The following is a 19,763-nucleotide window of genomic DNA, read 5'->3' as shown; positions in this document are numbered from 1 at the left end:
GTAATGGAGTGGCCAGCCCAGTCACCAGATCTCAACCCTATTGAAGTGCTATGGAAGCAGCTTGACCGAATGGTAATATAATAATAATAACAATAATAATAATATAATAATAATAAGTATAGTAGTAGTATGGTAGGCAAAAAGTGCCCATCAATCCAATCCAACTTGGGGGAGGGGGGAAGCATGGGGTGAAATTACCAGATTACGTCATCAAATTAACAGCTAGAATGCCAAAGGTCTGCAAAGCTGAAATTGCTGCAAAGGGAGAATTCTGTGATGAAAGCAAAGTTTGAAGAAGAAAATTATTATTTCAAGTAAAAATCATTATTTCTAACCTCGTCAATGTCTGGACGATATTTTCTATTCATTATGCAACTCATTTGATAAATAAAAGTATGATTTTTCACAGAAAAGACAATTGTCTTGGTGACCCCTAAGTTTTGAACTGTAGTGCATATATGTATTTATACTGTACGTATACTGTGGTTAGGTCCAGAAATATTTGGACAGTTACACAATTTTCGCGAGTTGGGCTCTGCATGCCACCACATTGGATTTGAAATGAAACCTCTACAACAGAATTCAAGTGCAGATTGTAACGTTTAATTTGAAGGTTTGAACAAAAATATCTGATAGAAATTGTAGGAATTGTACACATTTCTTTACAAACACTCCACATTTTAGGAGGTCAAAAGTAATTGGACAAATAAACCAAACCCAAACAAAATATTTTTATTTTCAATATTTTGTTGCGAATCCTTTGGAGGCAATCACTGCCTTAAGTCTGGAACCCATGGACATCACCAAACGCTGGGTTTCCTCCTTCTTAATGCTTTGCCAGGCCTTTACAGCCGCAGCCTTCAGGTCTTGCTTGTTTGTGGGTCTTTCCGTCTTAAGTCTGGATTTGAGCAAGTGAAATGCATGCTCAATTGGGTTAAGATCTGGTGATTGACTTGGCCATTGCAGAATGTTCCACTTTTTTGCACTCATGAACTCCTGGGTAGCTTTGGCTGTATGCTTGGGGTCATTGTCCATCTGTACTATGAAGCGCCGTCCGATCAACTTTGCGGCATTTGGCTGAATCTGGGCTGAAAGTATATCCCGGTACACTTCAGAATTCATCCGGCTACTCTTGTCTGCTGTTATGTCATCAATAAACACAAGTGACCCAGTGCCATTGAAAGCCATGCATGCCCATGCCATCACGTTGCCTCCACCATGTTTTACAGAGGATGTGGTGTGCCTTGGATCATGTGCCGTTCCCTTTCTTCTCCAAACTTTTTTCTTCCCATCATTCTGGTACAGGTTGATCTTTGTCTCATCTGTCCATAGAATACTTTTCCAGAACTGAGCTGGCTTCATGAGGTGTATTTCAGCAAATTTAACTCTGGCCTGTCTATTTTTGGAATTGATGAATGGTTTGCATCTAGATGTGAACCCTTTGTATTTACTTTCATGGAGTCTTCTCTTTACTGTTGACTTAGAGACAGATACACCTACTTCACTGAGAGTGTTCTGGACTTCAGTTGATGTTGTGAACGGGTTCTTCTTCACCAAAGAAAGTATGCGGCGATCATCCACCACTGTTGTCATCCGTGGACGCCCAGGCCTTTTTGAGTTCCCAAGCTCACCAGTCAATTCCTTTTTTCTCAGAATGTACCCGACTGTTGATTTTGCTACTCCAAGCATGTCTGCTATCTCTCTGATGGATTTTTTCTTTTTTTTTTCAGCCTCAGGATGTTCTGCTTCACCTCAATTGAGAGTTCCTTAGACCGCATGTTGTCTGGTCACAGCAACAGCTTCCAAATGCAAAACCACACACCTGTAATCAACCCCAGACCTTTTAACTACTTCATTGATTACAGGTTAACGAGGGAGATGCCTTCAGAGTTAATTGCAGCCCTTAGCGTCCCTTGTCCAATTACTTTTGGTCCCTTGAAAAAGAGGAGGCTATGCATTACAGAGCTATGATTCCTAAACCGTTTCTCCGATTTGGATGTGAAAACTCTCATATTGCAGCTGGGAGTGTGCACTTTCAGCCCATATTATATATATATATAATTGTATTTCTGAACATGTTTTTGTAAACAGCTAAAATAACAAAACTTGTGTCACTGTCCAAATATTTCTGGATATGTATGTATGTGTATGTATATATATATATAAATAAATTAGTAACAAAAAAGTGCACATGTCTTGTAATAAACAAGCAAAAAAAGTTCAAAAACAGCGATCCAAAGGTGTATAGAAAAAAAATCCGGTACGACTAAAAATGTCACTTGGTCTTGCAAAGAATTCGGCCCCCAAATATTTTTTTTTTTTTTCTGTCTGGCTCATACATACCCAGCCGGGTTTGAGACCCCTGGTTTAGACTATAGCTGGGTTCACACATAGCGACAGCTACAACGACGTCGCTGTTACGTCACAATTTTCTGTGACGTAACAGCGACCTTGTAAGTCGCTGTTATGATCGCTGCTTAGCTGTCAAACACAGCAGAAGCAGCAGCGATCATAACGACGCTGTGCTACATGTGCAGAGAGCAGGGAGCCGCGCTTAACGCTGGCTCCCTGCACTCCTAGCTACAGTACACATCAGGTTAATTACCCGATGTGTACTGCAGCTACATGTGTAGAGAGCAGGGAGCCGCACACACTGCTTAGCGCTGGCTCCCTGCTCTCCTAGCTACAGTACACATCGGGTTAATTACCCGATGTGTACTGCAGCTACATGTGCACAGAGCAGGAGCCGGCACTAGCAGCGAGGGCGAACGCTGGTAACGAAGGTAAATATCGGGTAACCAGGGAAAGGTCTTCCCTTGGTTACCCGATGTTTATCCTGGTTACAGCTTACCGCAGCTGCCAGACGCCAGCTCCTGCTCGCTTCATTTCGTCGCTCTCTCGCTGTCACACACAGCGATGTGTGCGTCACAGCGGGAGAGCGACGACCAAAAAATGAAGCTGGACATTCAGCAACGACCGGCGACCTCACAGCAGGGGCCAGGTCGTTGCTGGATGTCACACACAGCGACAGCAACGGGACATCGCTGCAACGTCACAGAAAATGGTGACGTAGCAGCGACATCGTTGTCATTGTCGCTGTGTGTGACACCACCTTATGTGCTTATTCTTATCACTTCGTATAAGAAGTGAGGAAATACAATACTTGTGTGTGTATACACTCTACTATGACCATTCCAGTAGTTAATGTATATTGATAGTGGGGGGCCGAGCTGTGCCGCACATACTTCATGGTGCCGGACAGTCCCACGCCGTTAGCATTAATCTCTGGTCTAAGCATTTTTGGGTGGTTTGTAGCGAAGATTATCTTTGTATTTCCCCCGCATGTTCTGCTTTATTTCCTCTTATGATTGTGTATTGCTTTTTGATTTGGGATAATTGACCACATTTGTTTTACCCTGTAACATTATATCTTTGTCTCGGTTCATTGTTATTAATTTTCAGATTAGAAAATTCCCTTGGTGAATAGCTGCTCAGGAGTTATTATTTCAGATGCTGTTTCCAAGCACAATTTGGAAGGGATAGGAATACTATTTTTTGCTACACAGCACACCTTTTTTTTGTGTTGGTTCAGTGAAGCCGACTTTTCTTTGATTAAAATTGTAATGTTAAAAAAACAATTCTAATATCTAAATGAATTATAGATGTGTAATTGCCAGTAATGTTCAGAGTTGTACCCTTAGAGTAATTGGCTCATTCCAAAGTCTAGGAGCTGCTACTAAACTTAAGGAGTTAATAGAGAGACACTGCATAAATACTACCATGTTTCCCTGAAAATAAGACAGTCTTATATTATTTTTCTTGCCCCAAAAAATGAACCAAGACTTCTTTTTGAGGAAACACAGCTGAGTGTCATTTTACCACCCAAAAAAGTAGACCCCCTCCCCCCCTTTTTTTGCCAAGAGAATAATACTTACCATACTCCAGATGCCTGCGTCACTCCCAGGTCTTCCTGCGCTCTTCGGCGGGCAGTCATAGCAAGTATGCTGCACACCATAATCACTTGCTTCTGGCTGACACATACATCAGATTGCATAAACGCACACACTCATTCACACACGCACATCATATTGCAAACTCACGCACATCAGATCGCGCGGACACACAGACCACATCCGGCGATACTGATTGCTTCCGGTCGGCAGGGTAACTTAGGACGCAGTGGAACGCATCAATGCTGATTAGTGATTGTGTGTGGGTGTGTGCATTCCACCGCAGGTCCTTCATTCCACTGCAGATCCTCCCGTTCTGCGTCTGGTGAGTATGATTGTGGGATCTTCTCTCTTCTTTTTTTTGGTGGGTGTCTGCTTTCTATCATGAAGTGTCCTGCAGTATTCTTCAACTTTTTTAGCTGCATGGATAATTCATCATTGAACTGTGACTATGTCTTATATTTTTGTGTAGTGCTTATATTTAAGCCTTAAGAAGAAAATGCTTAAAATTCTTGCTAGGGCTTATTTTCGGGGTAGCACTGTTACATACAGTGTGTGTGTGTGTGTGTGTGTGTGTGTGTGTATATATGTGTGTGTGTGTGTGTATATATATATATATATATATATATATATAAATATATTTACAGGAACAACTGTTAAGAGGAGACTTTGTGCAGCAGGCCTTCATGGTAAAATAGGTGCTAGGAAACCACTGCTAAGCACAGGCAACAAGCAGAAGAGACTTGTTTGGGCTAAAGAACACAAGGAATGGACATTAGACCAGTGGAAATCTGTGCTTTGGTCTGATGACTCCAAATTTGAGATCATTGGATCCAACCACCGTGTTTTTGTAGAAAAGGTAAATGGATGGACTCTACATGGCTGGTTCCCACCGTGAAGCATGGAGATGGAGGCGTGGGGGTGATTTGCTGGTGACACTGTTGGGGATTTATTCAAAATTGAAGGCATACAGAACCAGCATGGCTACCACAGCATCTTGCAGCGGCATGCTATTCCATCCGGATTGCGTTTAGTTGGACCATCATTTATTTTTCAACAGGTCATTGACCCCAAACACACCTCCAGGCTGTGTAAGGGCTATTTGACTAAGAAGGAGAGTGATGGGGTGCTACGCCAGATGACCTGGTCTCCACAGTCACCAGGCCTGAACCCAATCGAGATGGTTTGCGGTGAGCTGGACCGCAGAGTGAAGGAAAAAGGGCCAACAAGTGCTAAGTATCTCTGGGAACTCCTTCAAGACTGTTGGAAGACCATTTCCGGTGACTACCTCTTGAAACTCATCAAGAGAATGCCAAGAGTGTGCAAAGTAGTAATGAAAGCAAAAGGTGGCTACTTTGAAGAACCTAGAATATCAGACATATTTTCAGTTGCTTCACACTTTAAGTATTTTATTCCACATGTTTTAATTTATAGTTTTGATGCCTTCAATGTGAATCTACAATTTTCAGAGTCCTGAAAATAAAGAAAACTCTTTAAATGAGGTGTGTCCAAACTTCTGGTCTGCACTGTGTGTGTGTGTGTGTGTGTGTATATAATATATATATATATATATAATCTGTCACTGGTACGGAACGCATTCAAACCCCTTTAATTGTTTCCCTCTTTGTTTCATTGCAACCATTTGGTAAACTTTGTGTTTTTGTTTTGTGGTTTTTTTTTTTTGCAAAGTCTATGCGGGCTTTCATGTGTCTTGCACTGAAGAGAGGTTCCAGTCATGCCCCTCTGCCATAAAGGCCCGACTGGTTGAGGGCTGCAGTGATAGTTGACTTTTTGGAACCTTCACCCATCTCCCTACTGCATCTCTGGAGTTCAGCCACAGTCATCATGGGGTTCTTCTTTATCTCTTCCTTTCTTTCTGTTCTGGTGGTCCCAAACTACTTCCATTTAAGGATTATGGAGGCCACTGTGCTTTTAGGAACCTTGAGTACTGCAGAAATTCTTTTGTAACCTTGGCCAGATCTGTGCCTTGCCACAATTCCATCTCTGAGCTCCTTGGGCAGTTCCTTTGACCTCATGATTCTCATTTGGTCTGACATGCGTTGTGAGCTGTGAGGTCTTATATAGACAGGTGTGTGCTTTTCCAAATAAAGTCCTATCAGTTTAATAAAACACAGCTGGACTCCAATGAAGTCGTAGAACCATCTCAAGGAGGATCACAAGGAAATGAATAGCATGTGACTTAAATATCAGTGTCTGAGCAAAGGGTCTGAATACTTATGACCATGTGATATTTCAGTTTTTCTTGTTTAATAAATTTGCAAAAATTTCTACATTTCAAGATGGGGTGCAGTGTACATTAATGAGAAAAAAAAATTTAGTTTTTTTTTTTTAAATTACCAAATGGCTGCAATGAAACAGTGATAAATTTAAAAGGGTCTGAATACTTTCCGTACCCACTGTGTGTGTGTGTGTGTGTGTGTATATGTGTGTGTGTGTGTTGTGATAACACGCTCCGGGATCGCCTTTGCTGGGTTCAAAGGGCACGTATTCACCTCAGGCAGACAGCCGAATTCAAGGTGTAACTGACGCTTGGTCAGGTTTATTGCAGTGAAGCATAAACAAAAGGAAAAAAAACACCAACAAAATAAATCCTTGCCTGTCCGGCACTAACTATACACGGTGATATCCTAACTACCAACTGGAGGGCTTCTCCCTTCCAGCTAAACCATACAAACATCAGGCACTGCTCCTCACAAGTGTCTCCTACACAGACAGGCTTACTGTGTTCCCAGATGGAGACCCTCCCCCAACTTCCCAGATTCCTTTTACCTCAGTCCTTCACCTCCCATTAATCCATTAGTAGCCAGGTGATCCTGGCCAGGCTAAGTTACATAGGACCGATACCGGGGTGAGATATACCTGCCCTCATCCACTAATCCCACATGAGTCTCACATATCCCCCCCCTCTGCTCAGACCACTGCAGCTGAGCAACAGCACCCACAAAGCAGTGCAGACGAGACAGGGCATCAGCATTCCCCATCCGCACCCCCGGGCGGTGCTCCACTGTAAAACGGTAGGCCTGAAGTGCAAGGAACCACCGGGTCACTCGGCCATTCCGTTCCCTATTCAAGTGCATCCACTTGAGAGGGGCATGGTCAGTGATCAGCCGGAACTTCCTTCCAATCAAGTAATATTTAAGGGACTCTAGAGCCCACTTAATGGCTAAGCATTCTTTTTCCACTATGGCATAGTTGCGTTCATGCTTATTAAGTTTCCGACTAAGATAAAGGACCGGATGTTCCTCTCCGTCCTTCAGTTGTGACAATACAGCCCCTATACCGGCATCAGAAGCGTCCGTTTGGACCACGAACTCGCTGCGGAAGTCAGGAGTCATTAGCACAGGTTGAGAGCAAAGAGCTAGTTTTAAGTTATGGAAGGCTTCTTCGGCTGCCGTGGTCCATTTGATCATGACAGAGTCTTTCCCTTTGGTAAGGTCCGTCAGGGGAACAGCGGTAGCCGCAAAATTGGGAATGAACCGTCGGTAGTAGCCGGCTATTCCCAAAAATGCTCTCACCTGCTTCTTGTTGACTGGTTGCGGCCATTTCTGAATGGCTTGTATCTTGTCAATCTGGGGTTTAACAATTCCCCTCCCAATTACGTATCCCAAATACCGGGCTTCTTCCAGCCCGATATGACATTTCTTGGGGTTTGCTGTTAGACCCGCCTCCCGCAGGTCCTCAATCACAGCCTCTAGTTTCTGGAGGTGCGTCTCCCAGTCCAGGCTGTAAATGACTATGTCATCCAAATACGCAGAAGCATACTGCCTATGGGGCCTCAGGACTCGGTCCATCAACCTTTGAAAGGTTGCCGGTGCCCCGTGTAGTCCAAACGGCATATACACATACTGGTATAAACCTTCCGGTGTAGAAAACGCGGTTTTCTCTTTAGCGGCCTCTGTTAGCGGGATCTGCCAATAGCCCTTCGTTAAGTCTAGGGTCGTGATATACCGGGCTTTTCCAAGCCGATCTATTAATTCATCGACCCGTGGCATAGGGTATGCATCAAATTTGGAGACCGCATTTAATCTCCTGAAGTCATTGCAGAATCTAATGGAGCCGTCTGGTTTCGGTATTAACACAATCGGACTCGACCAGGCGCTATGCGATTCCTCGATTACACCTAACTCTAACATGGTCTTCACTTCTCGGGAGACAGCTTCCCGCCGAGCCTCCGGTATTCGGTAGGGCTTTACCTGAACTGTTACCCCAGGCTCTGTTATGATGTCATGTTTAATGAGAGTGGTCTGCCCGGGCTTTTCCGAGAAAAACTCGTGATTGTTGATTACAAACTGCTTGACGTCGGTCTTTTGCCGCTCCGACAGAGTCTCCGCCGTCCCGACATCCGGTATGGTCTGCTTGCAGACCGGAAGGGCCAGACCTGCTGACAGAGCTGAACGGTCCTTCCAGGGTTTTATCAGATTCACGTGATAAATCTGTTCAGGCTTCCTTTTACCAGCCTGGTACACTTTGTAGTTTACCTCACCCACCCGTTCCTTAATTTCAAAGGGGCCTTGCCACTTTGCCAGAAATTTGCTTTCTGCCGTGGGGACCAGGATCAACACCCTATCTCCGGGTGCAAAAGTACGGATCTTGGCCCCCCTATCATAAATCCTTTTCTGTGCTCCTTGAGCCTGTATCATATGCTCTTTAACGATGGGCATCACCGCCGCAATACGGTCCTGCATTTGGGTTACATGGTCTATTACGCTTTTGAACGGGGTGACCTGTCCCTCCCAGGTTTCTTTAGCGACATCTAACAGTCCACGGGGACGTCGGGCGTACAGAAGCTCGAAAGGAGAGAACCCGGTGGAAGACTGGGGCACCTCCCGGATGGCAAAAAGCAAATACGGGAGTAAGTAGTCCCAGTTCTTCCCGTCCTTGTCTATTGCCTTACGGAGCATCTGTTTCAAAGTTTTGTTAAACCGTTCAACCAGTCCGTCCGTTTGAGGGTGATACACGGAGGTGCGTAACTGTGCTATTTGTAACAGCCTGCAGAGTTCTTTCATTACTTTAGACATAAAGGGGGTTCCTTGGTCTGTGAGTATTTGTTTTGGGACACCAACCCGACTAAACACATGGACCAGCTCCTTGGCAATGGTCTTGGTGGCCATGTTACGCAAAGGGATGGCCTCGGGGTAACGAGTGGCATAATCCAAGATGACAAGGATGTGCTGGTGTCCTCGTGCAGACTTGGGGAGGGGTCCAACTAAATCCATCCCAATTCTCTCAAATGGGATCTCGATGATAGGCAGAGGTACTAAGGGGCTACAGAAACGGGGCCTAGGCGCAGAGATTTGGCAGTCGGGACAAGACTCGCAATAGGTGCGAATATCGTGATGCATGCCGGGCCAAACAAAACAGTGTAATATCCTTTCGGTAGTTTTCTGGACCCCCAGGTGTCCCCCCATCATGTGTCCGTGTGCCAGGTCCAGCACTCTCCACCTGTAGGCTCTCAGCACAACCAATCGTTGTACTGTGTCATCCCCCTTCTTCTCTATCTGATAGAGAAAGTCATTCTCCAGTGCCATGTAGGGGTAAGACAGCCTAGTACCTGCATCCACCTGCACCCCGTTTATCATTTTAACATTTTTTATAGCCTGAGAAAGGGTAGGATCTCTCATTTGCTCACTTTGGAAGTCATCTTTCTGGACTTCCAAATTCAGCCAAGAGGAAGGGGGACAGCCACCCGTGTCCGCCTCTGCCCCGGGTTCATCGGAATCACCCGCCAGAACTGAAAAGGGGAACTGGGGGTTGTTTTCAGCGGATTCCTCCTCTGAACCCTCTTGTGGGGCATCCTCTAGTGGCTCCGGGCCCACACAAGGTGTGGGAGAAGGATCATCCGTGCGGCTACCCTGGGGTACTAATTGGTTCTTCCACAACTGCCAGAAGTGGGGAAAATCCCTGCCCAAAATGATATCATGCAATAGTGCTGGTACTAGTCCCACCTTATGATGCACAGACCCATAGGGCGTAGTAATGCAGGAGACCGTTGTGAGGTACGAGCAGGTGTCTCCATGCACACATGTCACAGAATATTTATCTGACGGTCCCATCGGGACTGCTACCAGACTGGCCTTTACCAGAGTCACCACACTTCCCGAGTCTAATAGTGCAACAACAGTATTGCCATCAATGGACACTTCACACAGGTGTTTTTTCATGTCGCCTTGACATGCAGCAACACACACTACCCGTGCAACCATAGCCCTGCGTTTTTCAAAGTCCGTGACATCGCACTGCATCGGTTCTGCAGTTACTGGACAGTTTGCAGCAATGTGGCCCACCTCCTGGCAGCGGAAACACCTCACGGGCCCCTTGCTAAGACCATAGTTTGGCACCTTAGCCCTCACAGGGCCAGCAGTCCTGTTTTCCTCCTCCACTGCCTTAGGACATTTTCCTCCTCCCCATGACCCTGGAACAGTCTTACCAGATCCTCGTCGAGAAGGGGAAGAGCGAGGATGTGTAGCATCGTCCATAAGTCCTTCTGCCAAGGAATAACGCTCCACTAGATCCACTAGCTGATCCGCTGTCGTGGGGTTTCCATGGCTTACCCACCTCTTCAGAGATGGCGGTAGAGCTCTTAGGTATTTATCAAGAACGATTCTTTGTACCATCTCTGGCGCCGTCAAAACCTCGGGCTGTAGCCATTTCTTGGTCAAGTGAATGAGGTCAAACATCTGTGACCGCGGTGGTTTATCGGGCTGATAAGTCCATTGATGAACTCTCTGTGCTCGCACGGCCGTCGTCACTCCCAGCCGGGCAAGGATCTCGGCTTTTAGTTTATCAAAGTCATGCGCTGCTTCAGGCTCAAGATCAAAGTAGGCTTTTTGGGCCTCACCTGCCAGAAACGGTGCAAGCAAGTCGGCCCATCGCTCCTTTGGCCACTTTTCCCGCTCCGCCGTCCGTTCAAACGTGGTCAGGTAAGCTTCCACATCGTCCTCTGTGGTTAATTTCTGCCAGCACCGACTCACATGAATCACCCTCTGGTCAGCCTCCGCATTACTCTTCGGTACGGTCGCCAGACGCTGCGCCACCTGCTGCAAAAGTTGGCGGTCTTTAACCGTCGATTCCACCAGTTCCTTCAACTGTGCCGACATCAAGCGATTAGCCTCCTGCTGCACAGCTGCGGATTGTACCAGCGCTTTCACCACGTCATCCATTATGATGCGCTGTAACGTGCTGCCCGCGTTCTCCACCACAATGTGATAACACGCACCGGGATCGCCTTTGCTGGGTTCAAAGGGCACGTATTCACCTCAGGCAGACAGCCGAATTCAAGGTGTAACTGACGCTTGGTCAGGTTTATTGCAGTGAAGCATAAACAAAAGGAAAAAAAACACCAACAAAATAAATCCTTGCCTGTCCGGCACGAACTATACACGGTGATATCCTAACTACCAACTGGAGGGCTTCTCCCTTCCAGCTAAACCATACAAACATCAGGCACTGCTCCTCACAAGTGTCTCCTACACAGACAGGCTTACTGTGTTCCCAGATGGAGACCCTCCCCCAACTTCCCAGATTCCTTTTACCTCAGTCCTTCACCTCCCATTAATCCATTAGTAGCCAGGTGATCCTGGCCAGGCTAAGTTACATAGGACCGATACCGGGGTGAGATATACCTGCCCTCATCCACTAATCCCACATGAGTCTCACAGTGTGTATGTGTATATATGTATGTATATGTATGTATGTATATATATATATATATGTATGTATATATATATGTATGTATATATATGTATATATATATATATATATATATATATATATATATATATATATATCTATATATATCTATATATATATAAAAATTTTATTTTTTTTAAATCACTTGGGCTCACACCTATGTTTGATAAAGAGTGCAGGTAAAGTAGACAGTTTATTTTTTTTAAATCTCAGTAATTTGAAAAAACGGTGAGGGGTCCACTATATTTTTGATAACCACCCAAAGTATAGCCGAAACCTGGGGCTTGTATTATCAGGCTGGGAAGGATCATGGTTATTTAGCCCTTGCAGCCTAAAAAAAATTGTAGCCCGCAGCTGCCCCGGAAGTGGTATATCCATTAAATGTGCCAATTCTGGCTCTCTGCCAGGCTCTTCCCCCAGCTGTCTGCTTTACCTTGGCTGATTATCAAAAATAGGGGGACCCCATGCTTTTTTTTTTTTAAATTATTTAAATAAATGTAAACGGTGTGGAATCCGCTCTGTTTTTGAAAACTAGCCAAGGTAAAGCTGAGAGCTGCAGCCCGTAGCTATCTGCTTTACCTGCGCTGGTTATCAAACATGGGTGGGAGCCCTCATCATTTATTTTTTTTATTTATACCCTATCTATATTTGTTTGCAGGGCAATTGTCCTACTTTTACCTCCATTTTGCTGCCTTTTGCAGCTCTCTAGCCCTTACTATGACCATATTATAGCACCAAGGTTCGGGTCCCCATTGACTTACATGGGGGTTGGGTCAGAGTCGGCTCCTGAACGTAACATTTAACTAAAGTCCAGGTGAACCCAAACTTCCACTGGTCTGCTCATCCCTACTTGCTATGAGATAATAAAGAAGATTTTTATTATCCATGATGTGGTGAGTGTCATAATCTTCTCTTCTACAACTTGAATATCTATGTACCCCCAAATTGTTGAACTATCTTGAATAATAACACTACTCACAAAAATTAGTGACATATGACTTTCAGGTAAGATTCATGTAAAAAGATTATGCTACAGTGTAAGCATGCAATAGTGATTTCCTTGTCTGAAACAATATCTGAAACAAAAGCCAACAGTAGTAGGTATAACCCCCCCCCCCCACCCCCCCCAAAAGAAAAAAAAAACAAAACAGTGCTCAATAACTTATGTGGCCTTGATTATCAGTTACAGCTTGACGACGATGTCTCATGCTGTTCACAAGTGAAGTTATTTTATGCTGGGTCATGGCATCCCACTCCTCTTGAAGGGCAGCCTTCAGGTCATTGAGATTCTGGGTACGGAGTTATGACCTTTTACAAGGTGACTCAGTTGATCCCATAGGTTTTCTTTGGGATTCAGGTCTGGAAAAAAGTGCGGACAATCCATTTGAGGTACCCCCGTCTCCAGCAACTGTTTCCTAATGATGCAACCTCAATGAGCTGCAGTATTGTTGTCCATGAAGATGAAATTAGGCCTGTGTTGTTTATGCAGAGGCACAATAACTGGATTATGTTATTCAAGTAGTTGGGGTTTGTCACTGCACCATTCACAGTGTAGGGCAGTTCTCTATTGACTAGACACACCAGCCCACACTCTAACACCACCACCAAAGGCTTGGCTGATGCATAGTGTTCTCCTTGACGTTTCCAACATAGTTGGGCAACATTGGGAAAGGCATTGTTCACAATTAAGCAGTCATCAGTGTGGGATGTGGCGAAAAGGCGTCCACTTTTATGTCTTTCTGTGACTCTTCCAGTCTCTGTGCCTCTGTTGCAATTTGCTGATGACACTTTGTGACACTTTAAGCTCAGTGTCCACTTCCATTTGAGAACATCCTGCTTGAAGCCTTGCAAAGATACTGTTGATCATTTGTTAGGCGTAGTCTTGGTATCAAAATGTGAATAGCATGATTAGGAGGACTGTTTAAATACCAATTCTATTTGAACCCCGAAATTATTGGGTAATTCATGGATCAAACACCTGTTGTGAATTTTGCCATTACGCTCCTTATTAGAGAACAGTTAGTTGTGGAAAAAGAACATTGAAAAGTTGGACATGTGCATTCAAAAGGTTACAGAAGGTCACATTAAGCTCATCTGAAAGGTCAAAGGGCATTTTAGGATCATCCTGAAATTTCACATGAAAGCCAAATATCCTTAATTTTTTTGCGAGACGTGGTATGTACCCTTACTTTCTTCAAGCCAGCCTGAATATTTAGAAAAAAATAACCAAGAATTGGGAATCTGATTGTATAGTACATGTCAGTAATATATTTTGACAGCAGTGTTTTACTTTTAAAAGTAATGACCGCTTCAAATGAACCAAATTCTGGAAAAATGTCAGTGCAGAATTTGGCCGGCAGTAACCCAGTCAAGAGGTGTTATAAGTAAATCTGTCTGATACTTCTAGAAAGATGCTCCCAATCTGCCCCACTTCTTGGGCTACTCTGCTAAACTTGGCTTAAAACTAGGCCAGGCAGACGCTGTGTTAGGCTGCTTTCACACCTCCGGTTTTTCCTGTGCGGCACAATCCGGCGCTTTGCAGAAAAACCGCAACCGGGTTTTTTTTTGCTGCCGGTTGCGTTTTTTTTGCATAGACTTTCATTAGTGCCGGATTGTGCCGCATGGGCTTGCGTTCGGTTCGGTTTTTGCCGCATGCGGCAGATTTAGCCGATGCGGAGGCCGGATGGAACGCTGCCTGGCACATTTTTTTGTCCGGCAAAAAAAACGCATCGCGCTGCATCTCGCCGATGCGGCGCGAATTGCAATGCATGCCTATGGACGCCGCATGCGGCGTCCTGCGGCAAACACTGCATCCGGCCGCCGCATGCGTTTTTCCACTGTACATGCTCAGTAGCGTGCCGCAAGCGGCAAAAACCGGACGGGCCGCATGTCAATAACTTATGCAAAGGATGCGGTATTGTCGCCGCATCCGTTGCATAGGTTTTAGAGCCGCATTGGCTGGCTCTGCTAAAACTGGAGGCGTGAAAGCAGCCTTACACAGTAAAAATAAATCTGAATGCCTAAATGTTGTTTTTCTGCCAAATATCTAGCTATTGCCTCACACATGACAAACTAATGAACATTTCCCATTGTGTTTAGAAAACATCAAGAACAGAAGAAAAAGGAAATGGAAACCATACTGTCAAGGCTGAAACAATCGGAAGAAACAAATCAGCATCTGAGGGAGCGCGCAGGGAGTATACGGCGCGGCTTACGTGACCTGGAGTTATCGAAGGAAGCCTATGATAATCTGAGCGGGCTTCCCGAGGACCAGCTCTCTATCCCAGAATATGTATCTGTAAGTATTTAGTAGAAAGAGAGCAGAGAGTTTATTTCATTTACACATTTTTTGGTACCGACGCCTGTGTTTTTTTCAGGTTTATTCCTCTCTGCACCACAAGCTTCCTTACTCTAACAATAGGAAAATGAGCCTTACTTATCCGCTTCCTCTCTACTGCTGCCCCCGGTTTTTGTTGAGACAGCTGAGCTCAGTGATTGGCTGCAGTGTTTATCTAGTATAGACCTATCACCACTGCATTGGTTAATGAAGTCTCATTTCAGGGGAATATTTTATTAGAAAGAGACATATTGCTGTAAATCAGGTTTTTGTTATATTTATTTTCTTAATTTCTTCATAAGGGGACACAGAACCCTGGGAAAGTGTGCTGCCCCCTGGAGGCTGACATAGATATTACAGAAAACTAAAAGTTAGCTTCTTCCCAGCAGACTGACTATAACTTGCCATCCAGCCTCCTTAGTTTTTTTCTGTGTCAGTTGGAGGATTGTCTGTTTCAGACCTATCTGACATTTGTTTGTTAAACTTTCTTCTGTGACAACTCCAGGTAACAGGGTGGATCTATCTTCCAAGGAGTCTCTCACGGGACTTCATTTTCAGGGGTCACGTTTGTTTAGTTCACCAATACCTGATTCCAGCCGTACACACTCACCAGAGCAGACCCCGTGTTTCTCAGAGAGTTAGAAGACTGGTGAATAGATGCCCTTCTTTTGGGCCCAGAGAAAAACACTCTTGCCTTCGAGGCAGCAGGGGAGTTGAAGCATGATGTGCAGCCCCCACTCCAGGATACTTTCCTGATGGGAGGTTGCTTTCTTCATTTTCAGGGAATATGACTGGGGTGATGAGTGATCTTTTCCTCGGGCTACAGAATAGAGTTCTCTCCCATTCCACAAGACCGATATTTCAAGTCCCATTCCTCAGCTTCTCCCATTGTAAAACCAGATTTTTTAGGCTATCACCACCCTGCTTCAGGCAGGGGGGCTTTAAGAGTTACTCCTTTACAAAGGTTCAGAGGCTTCAATTCAAACCTTTTTGTTATCCCCAAGAAGTGCAGCTCACTGCAGCCCATTCTGGATCTAAGATGTGGATGCAAATAAAGCACCTCAGGATAGTCACTCTGCTTCGTTATCACGTCCATGAAAACAGTTGAGTTTGTTATCAATAGACATTCAGGACACTTACTTGCATGTAACGATGTTTCCGGCTCATCAGAGTTTCCTGCGTTTTTTGATCGATCAGTATCCTTATCGGTTCACCTCTAACTTTCAGGGTGGCCTCAGCGCCAAGAGTTTTTATAAAGGTTTTGGCACCAATTATGGCTCCCTTCCATTCTAGAGTTAAAGCAGTAATACTCTAGACAATATTTTTGTCAAAGCTCCTAGTCAAACTTTAGAGAGCTTGCAGATCATTTTACACACTCTGGACTAATTCAGGTGGGTTATCAATGGGACAAAATCCAAACAACTTAGCGGCTCCTCTTTGTGGGGATGATCTTTGACATGGCTCAGGTGTCTGTCATTCTTCCAGAGGAAAAGAGGATGATCCTGCAGTCCTGTATTCAGACTTGGAGATGTTCAGGCAAATGTCTCCACCAGTTTTCCATGAGAGTTTTAGGTCAGATGGTAGCGGCATTGAACGTTCAATTCCATTAGAGAGCGTTGCAGAACTCACTTCAAGCACTTGTCGTTACAGTCCCAAGATCGACCTATTCATTTTCCACTTCGGTGCCCTCTGTCCCACAGTTGGTGGTTGACCCCCTCCCTCCTCTCCCAGGGCCATTCTTTTCAACCCGTTCTATGGCAGATTGTGACCACGGATACCGGATGCGGGTAAATGTTTTTTTGACACCGGGAACTTTGGACGAACAGGAGAAGCTTCTCCCGATCAATGTGCTGGAGCTGAAGGCAATCCATCGAGCTCTGCTTCACTGACAGCATCTATTTATAAGGCTACCTAACTAGGTAACTAAACAAAATGCTTTGCTTGGTTACCCGATATTTACCCTGGTTACCAGTGCACACCGCTTAGCGCTGGCTCCCTGCACTCCTAGCCAGGGTAGACATCGGGTTACTAAGCAAACCGCTTTGCTTATTTACTCGATGTGTACTCTTGCTACGCGTGCAGGGAGCCAGCACTGGCAGCCTGAGAGCGGCTGACGCTAGTAACCAAGGTAAATATCGGGTAACCAAGCAAAGCGCTTCGCTTAGTTACCCGATGTTTACCATGGTTACCAGCGTCCGCATCTGCCAGACGCCGGCTCCCTGCTCCCTGCACATTCAGATCGTTGCTCTCTCGCTGTCAAACACAGCGATGTGTGCTTCACAGCGGGAGAGCTACGTCCAAAAAATGAACCAGCACTGTGTGTAACAAGCAGCGATTTCACAGCAGGGGCCAGGTCGCTGCTCAGTGTCACACACAGCGAGATCGCTAATGAGGTCACTGGTACATCACAAAACCTGTGACTCAGCAGCGATCTCTCTAGCGATCTCGCTATGTGAGAAGTACCCCTTAGTCTCGATGCAGGTTTCCTGCATTTAGTTTGATCTCATGTCAGGGTCCATTGTGCCCTCCTTTCAGAATATGAAGACCTCGAACATTGGTGGAGAAACGCGGGTAGACTACTTTTCTAGTGAAGATGTAATTGTATTCAGAGGTCTGCATATACATATATGCACTTTATACCAGTCCCAGTAATTTATCTGCAAAAAGAAACCTGACATTTCTCCAAGCCCTGCAGACGTTGGCAGTTGTGATGTTCTGAAGATTTTCTATCCTCTTGGTACAACACTTCGATATCTTAGGCCTCAAAACTGTTCTGTATGGCCTGTACCATGGACACCCTATGTGTGCATCTATGTAACACCAAGTGAAATACAGCACGATTCTGGAGTCATTTACAATAAAAATCTGACTTTAATTTTCTGCACCTTTATTTATTATGACTTTTAGACACTTTCAGTGGCTTGCCGGGCAATGGGGCGTGGATTGAAAGTAATGGGGCATGGTCTAAGATACAGCACTGTATTTTGGTGGCGATTTCTGGCACACAGACAACTAATAGGTAGTGTAAACTTGATAGTCTAAAAAAAAAAAAAAATGAAACTGCATGAACCACTCTGATAGATTTGGCATCTTTTACCGCTGTCCATTCTGTTTGCCTCGTCTAAGATTTGACTGAATTCACAAAAGTGGTAAAAAAAAATCAGAAATTTTGTCAAAAAAAAAAGAATTTGTTCTTTTTGTCTCCATTTTCTGAGACTTGTAAAGTTCTCATTTTCAGGATCTGGGGCTGTGTGAGGGCTTTTTTTGCGTCTTGAGCTGATGTGGAAGTAGTGAGTGATACTATTGCTGCTCCCTTATGACATCTTATTTGAGGGCAGTGCTAGAGGCAGTAAGTTACACGAGTGCTGATGACTCTTCATTTGAGGGCAGTGCAAGAGGCAATAAGTTACACCAGTGCTGATGACTCTTCATTTGAGGGCAGTGCTAGAGGCAATAAGTTACACTAGATTATGACGCTTTATTTGAGGGCAGTGCTAGAGGCATTAAGTGACACTAGCGCTGATGACTCTTCATTTGAGAGTGATGCTAGAGTCTGTTGGCAGTGCTGGTAGCACTCACTGCCAAAAACCAGTAAGTGACGCAGCGCCTCCCTCTGGTGACGTCCTGTTCCAGGAGGGATGATGGACACTGCAGGGATTGACTGCAGCTCCAGCCCCCTATATCACGTTTGAGACTTATCTCAAATGAAACGTCACAGAAGTGCCGTAAAAAAAACAAACACTTTTAGGGATAAGATCAGGGAGAAGTGTAGGGAATTTTATAATAAGGATAACTTCAAAAATGGTTACAGTGTAAAGATGGATAGAAAGTACATTTTGGGTATCGGACCACCCCTAAGCATTGCTAGAATGTATTCATTTATATTTGTGAGTAAGTTGCTATGCCGTACATTAGTTCACATGCATGTTATGGCTTATTAACATAGCCCACATATGTTTTCCAAGTTTTGATATTAATTGATAGGTTATCAATATCACTGCCCAACTCCTACTTACCAAAATGACTAGCTGACTCTAGGTGTCGTAACAATCCTGCAAACTCCGCACCCCCATAATTTTTTACTATACACTAAGGACATTTTTTTTCTTTTTGTTAACCCCTGTTTCTGGTGTTGCAGATTTGATCTGCAGTACTTGTCACTAAAGATTGCATCAACTGTTGCCATTTGAGTTGTGACCACATGGGGGCGCTCCAGCCACAGTAATTTATCTTCTGTGAACACGAATGTAACTAAAAGTTATGGGACATATAGACGTTACCTTCAAGACGTTTGAAGCCAAAGATTGTGTTTAAAACAGACAATATGACTGATATTAGAAGCCTGTAATGGCGATTTGTTTGCTTGCAACCATCAGCTAAGCCATTCTGTGTAGTGCATGTTCATTTAACTTCATATGCTATAAAATATATGTACTTTTGTATTCTAGTATACATTATGTAATAAATGTACTTATAGTGTTTGCAATACATTCATTGTATGTACTTTATATAGATTTACCGTAAATGTAGTAGATTATTTTTACTTCTAGCGTATGCTATAAAATGTACATACTTCTATAGATTTATAGTATACACCATAAAAGGTGTGTACTTGTATAGATTTACAGTATGTGCTATAGAATATTCGTACTTATAGTATATGCTATACAATATATGTGTTTATATAATATAGTTTTTGGAGTTCACATCATATAATGGTTGTGTTACACATGGTGTATTGCCATGTCTATATCCAACACCAATTC

The 19,763-nt window shown here is 44.3% G+C and overlaps 1 protein-coding gene across 2 annotated transcripts in view; it reads left to right on the top strand.

Moving 5' to 3' along the window:
- Positions 1 to 19,763, top strand: part of PIBF1 (progesterone immunomodulatory binding factor 1) — a 344,403-nt gene that overhangs the window by 40,135 nt on the left and 284,505 nt on the right. For both annotated transcript variants that reach the window (XM_075336819.1, XM_075336818.1), the window contains exon 4: positions 14,760 to 14,958. In XM_075336819.1, the coding sequence (XP_075192934.1) occupies positions 14,760 to 14,958 (199 nt within the window). The remainder of the gene's footprint in view (positions 1 to 14,759; positions 14,959 to 19,763) is intronic.

The sequence above is a fragment of the Anomaloglossus baeobatrachus genome, chromosome 2 (assembly GCF_048569485.1).
Source record: "Anomaloglossus baeobatrachus isolate aAnoBae1 chromosome 2, aAnoBae1.hap1, whole genome shotgun sequence".
In the NCBI taxonomy this organism is placed as follows: Eukaryota; Metazoa; Chordata; class Amphibia; order Anura; family Aromobatidae; genus Anomaloglossus; species Anomaloglossus baeobatrachus.
The sequence above is the reverse complement of the archived record's forward strand: the minus strand, read 5'-3'. Positions and strand labels throughout refer to the sequence as shown.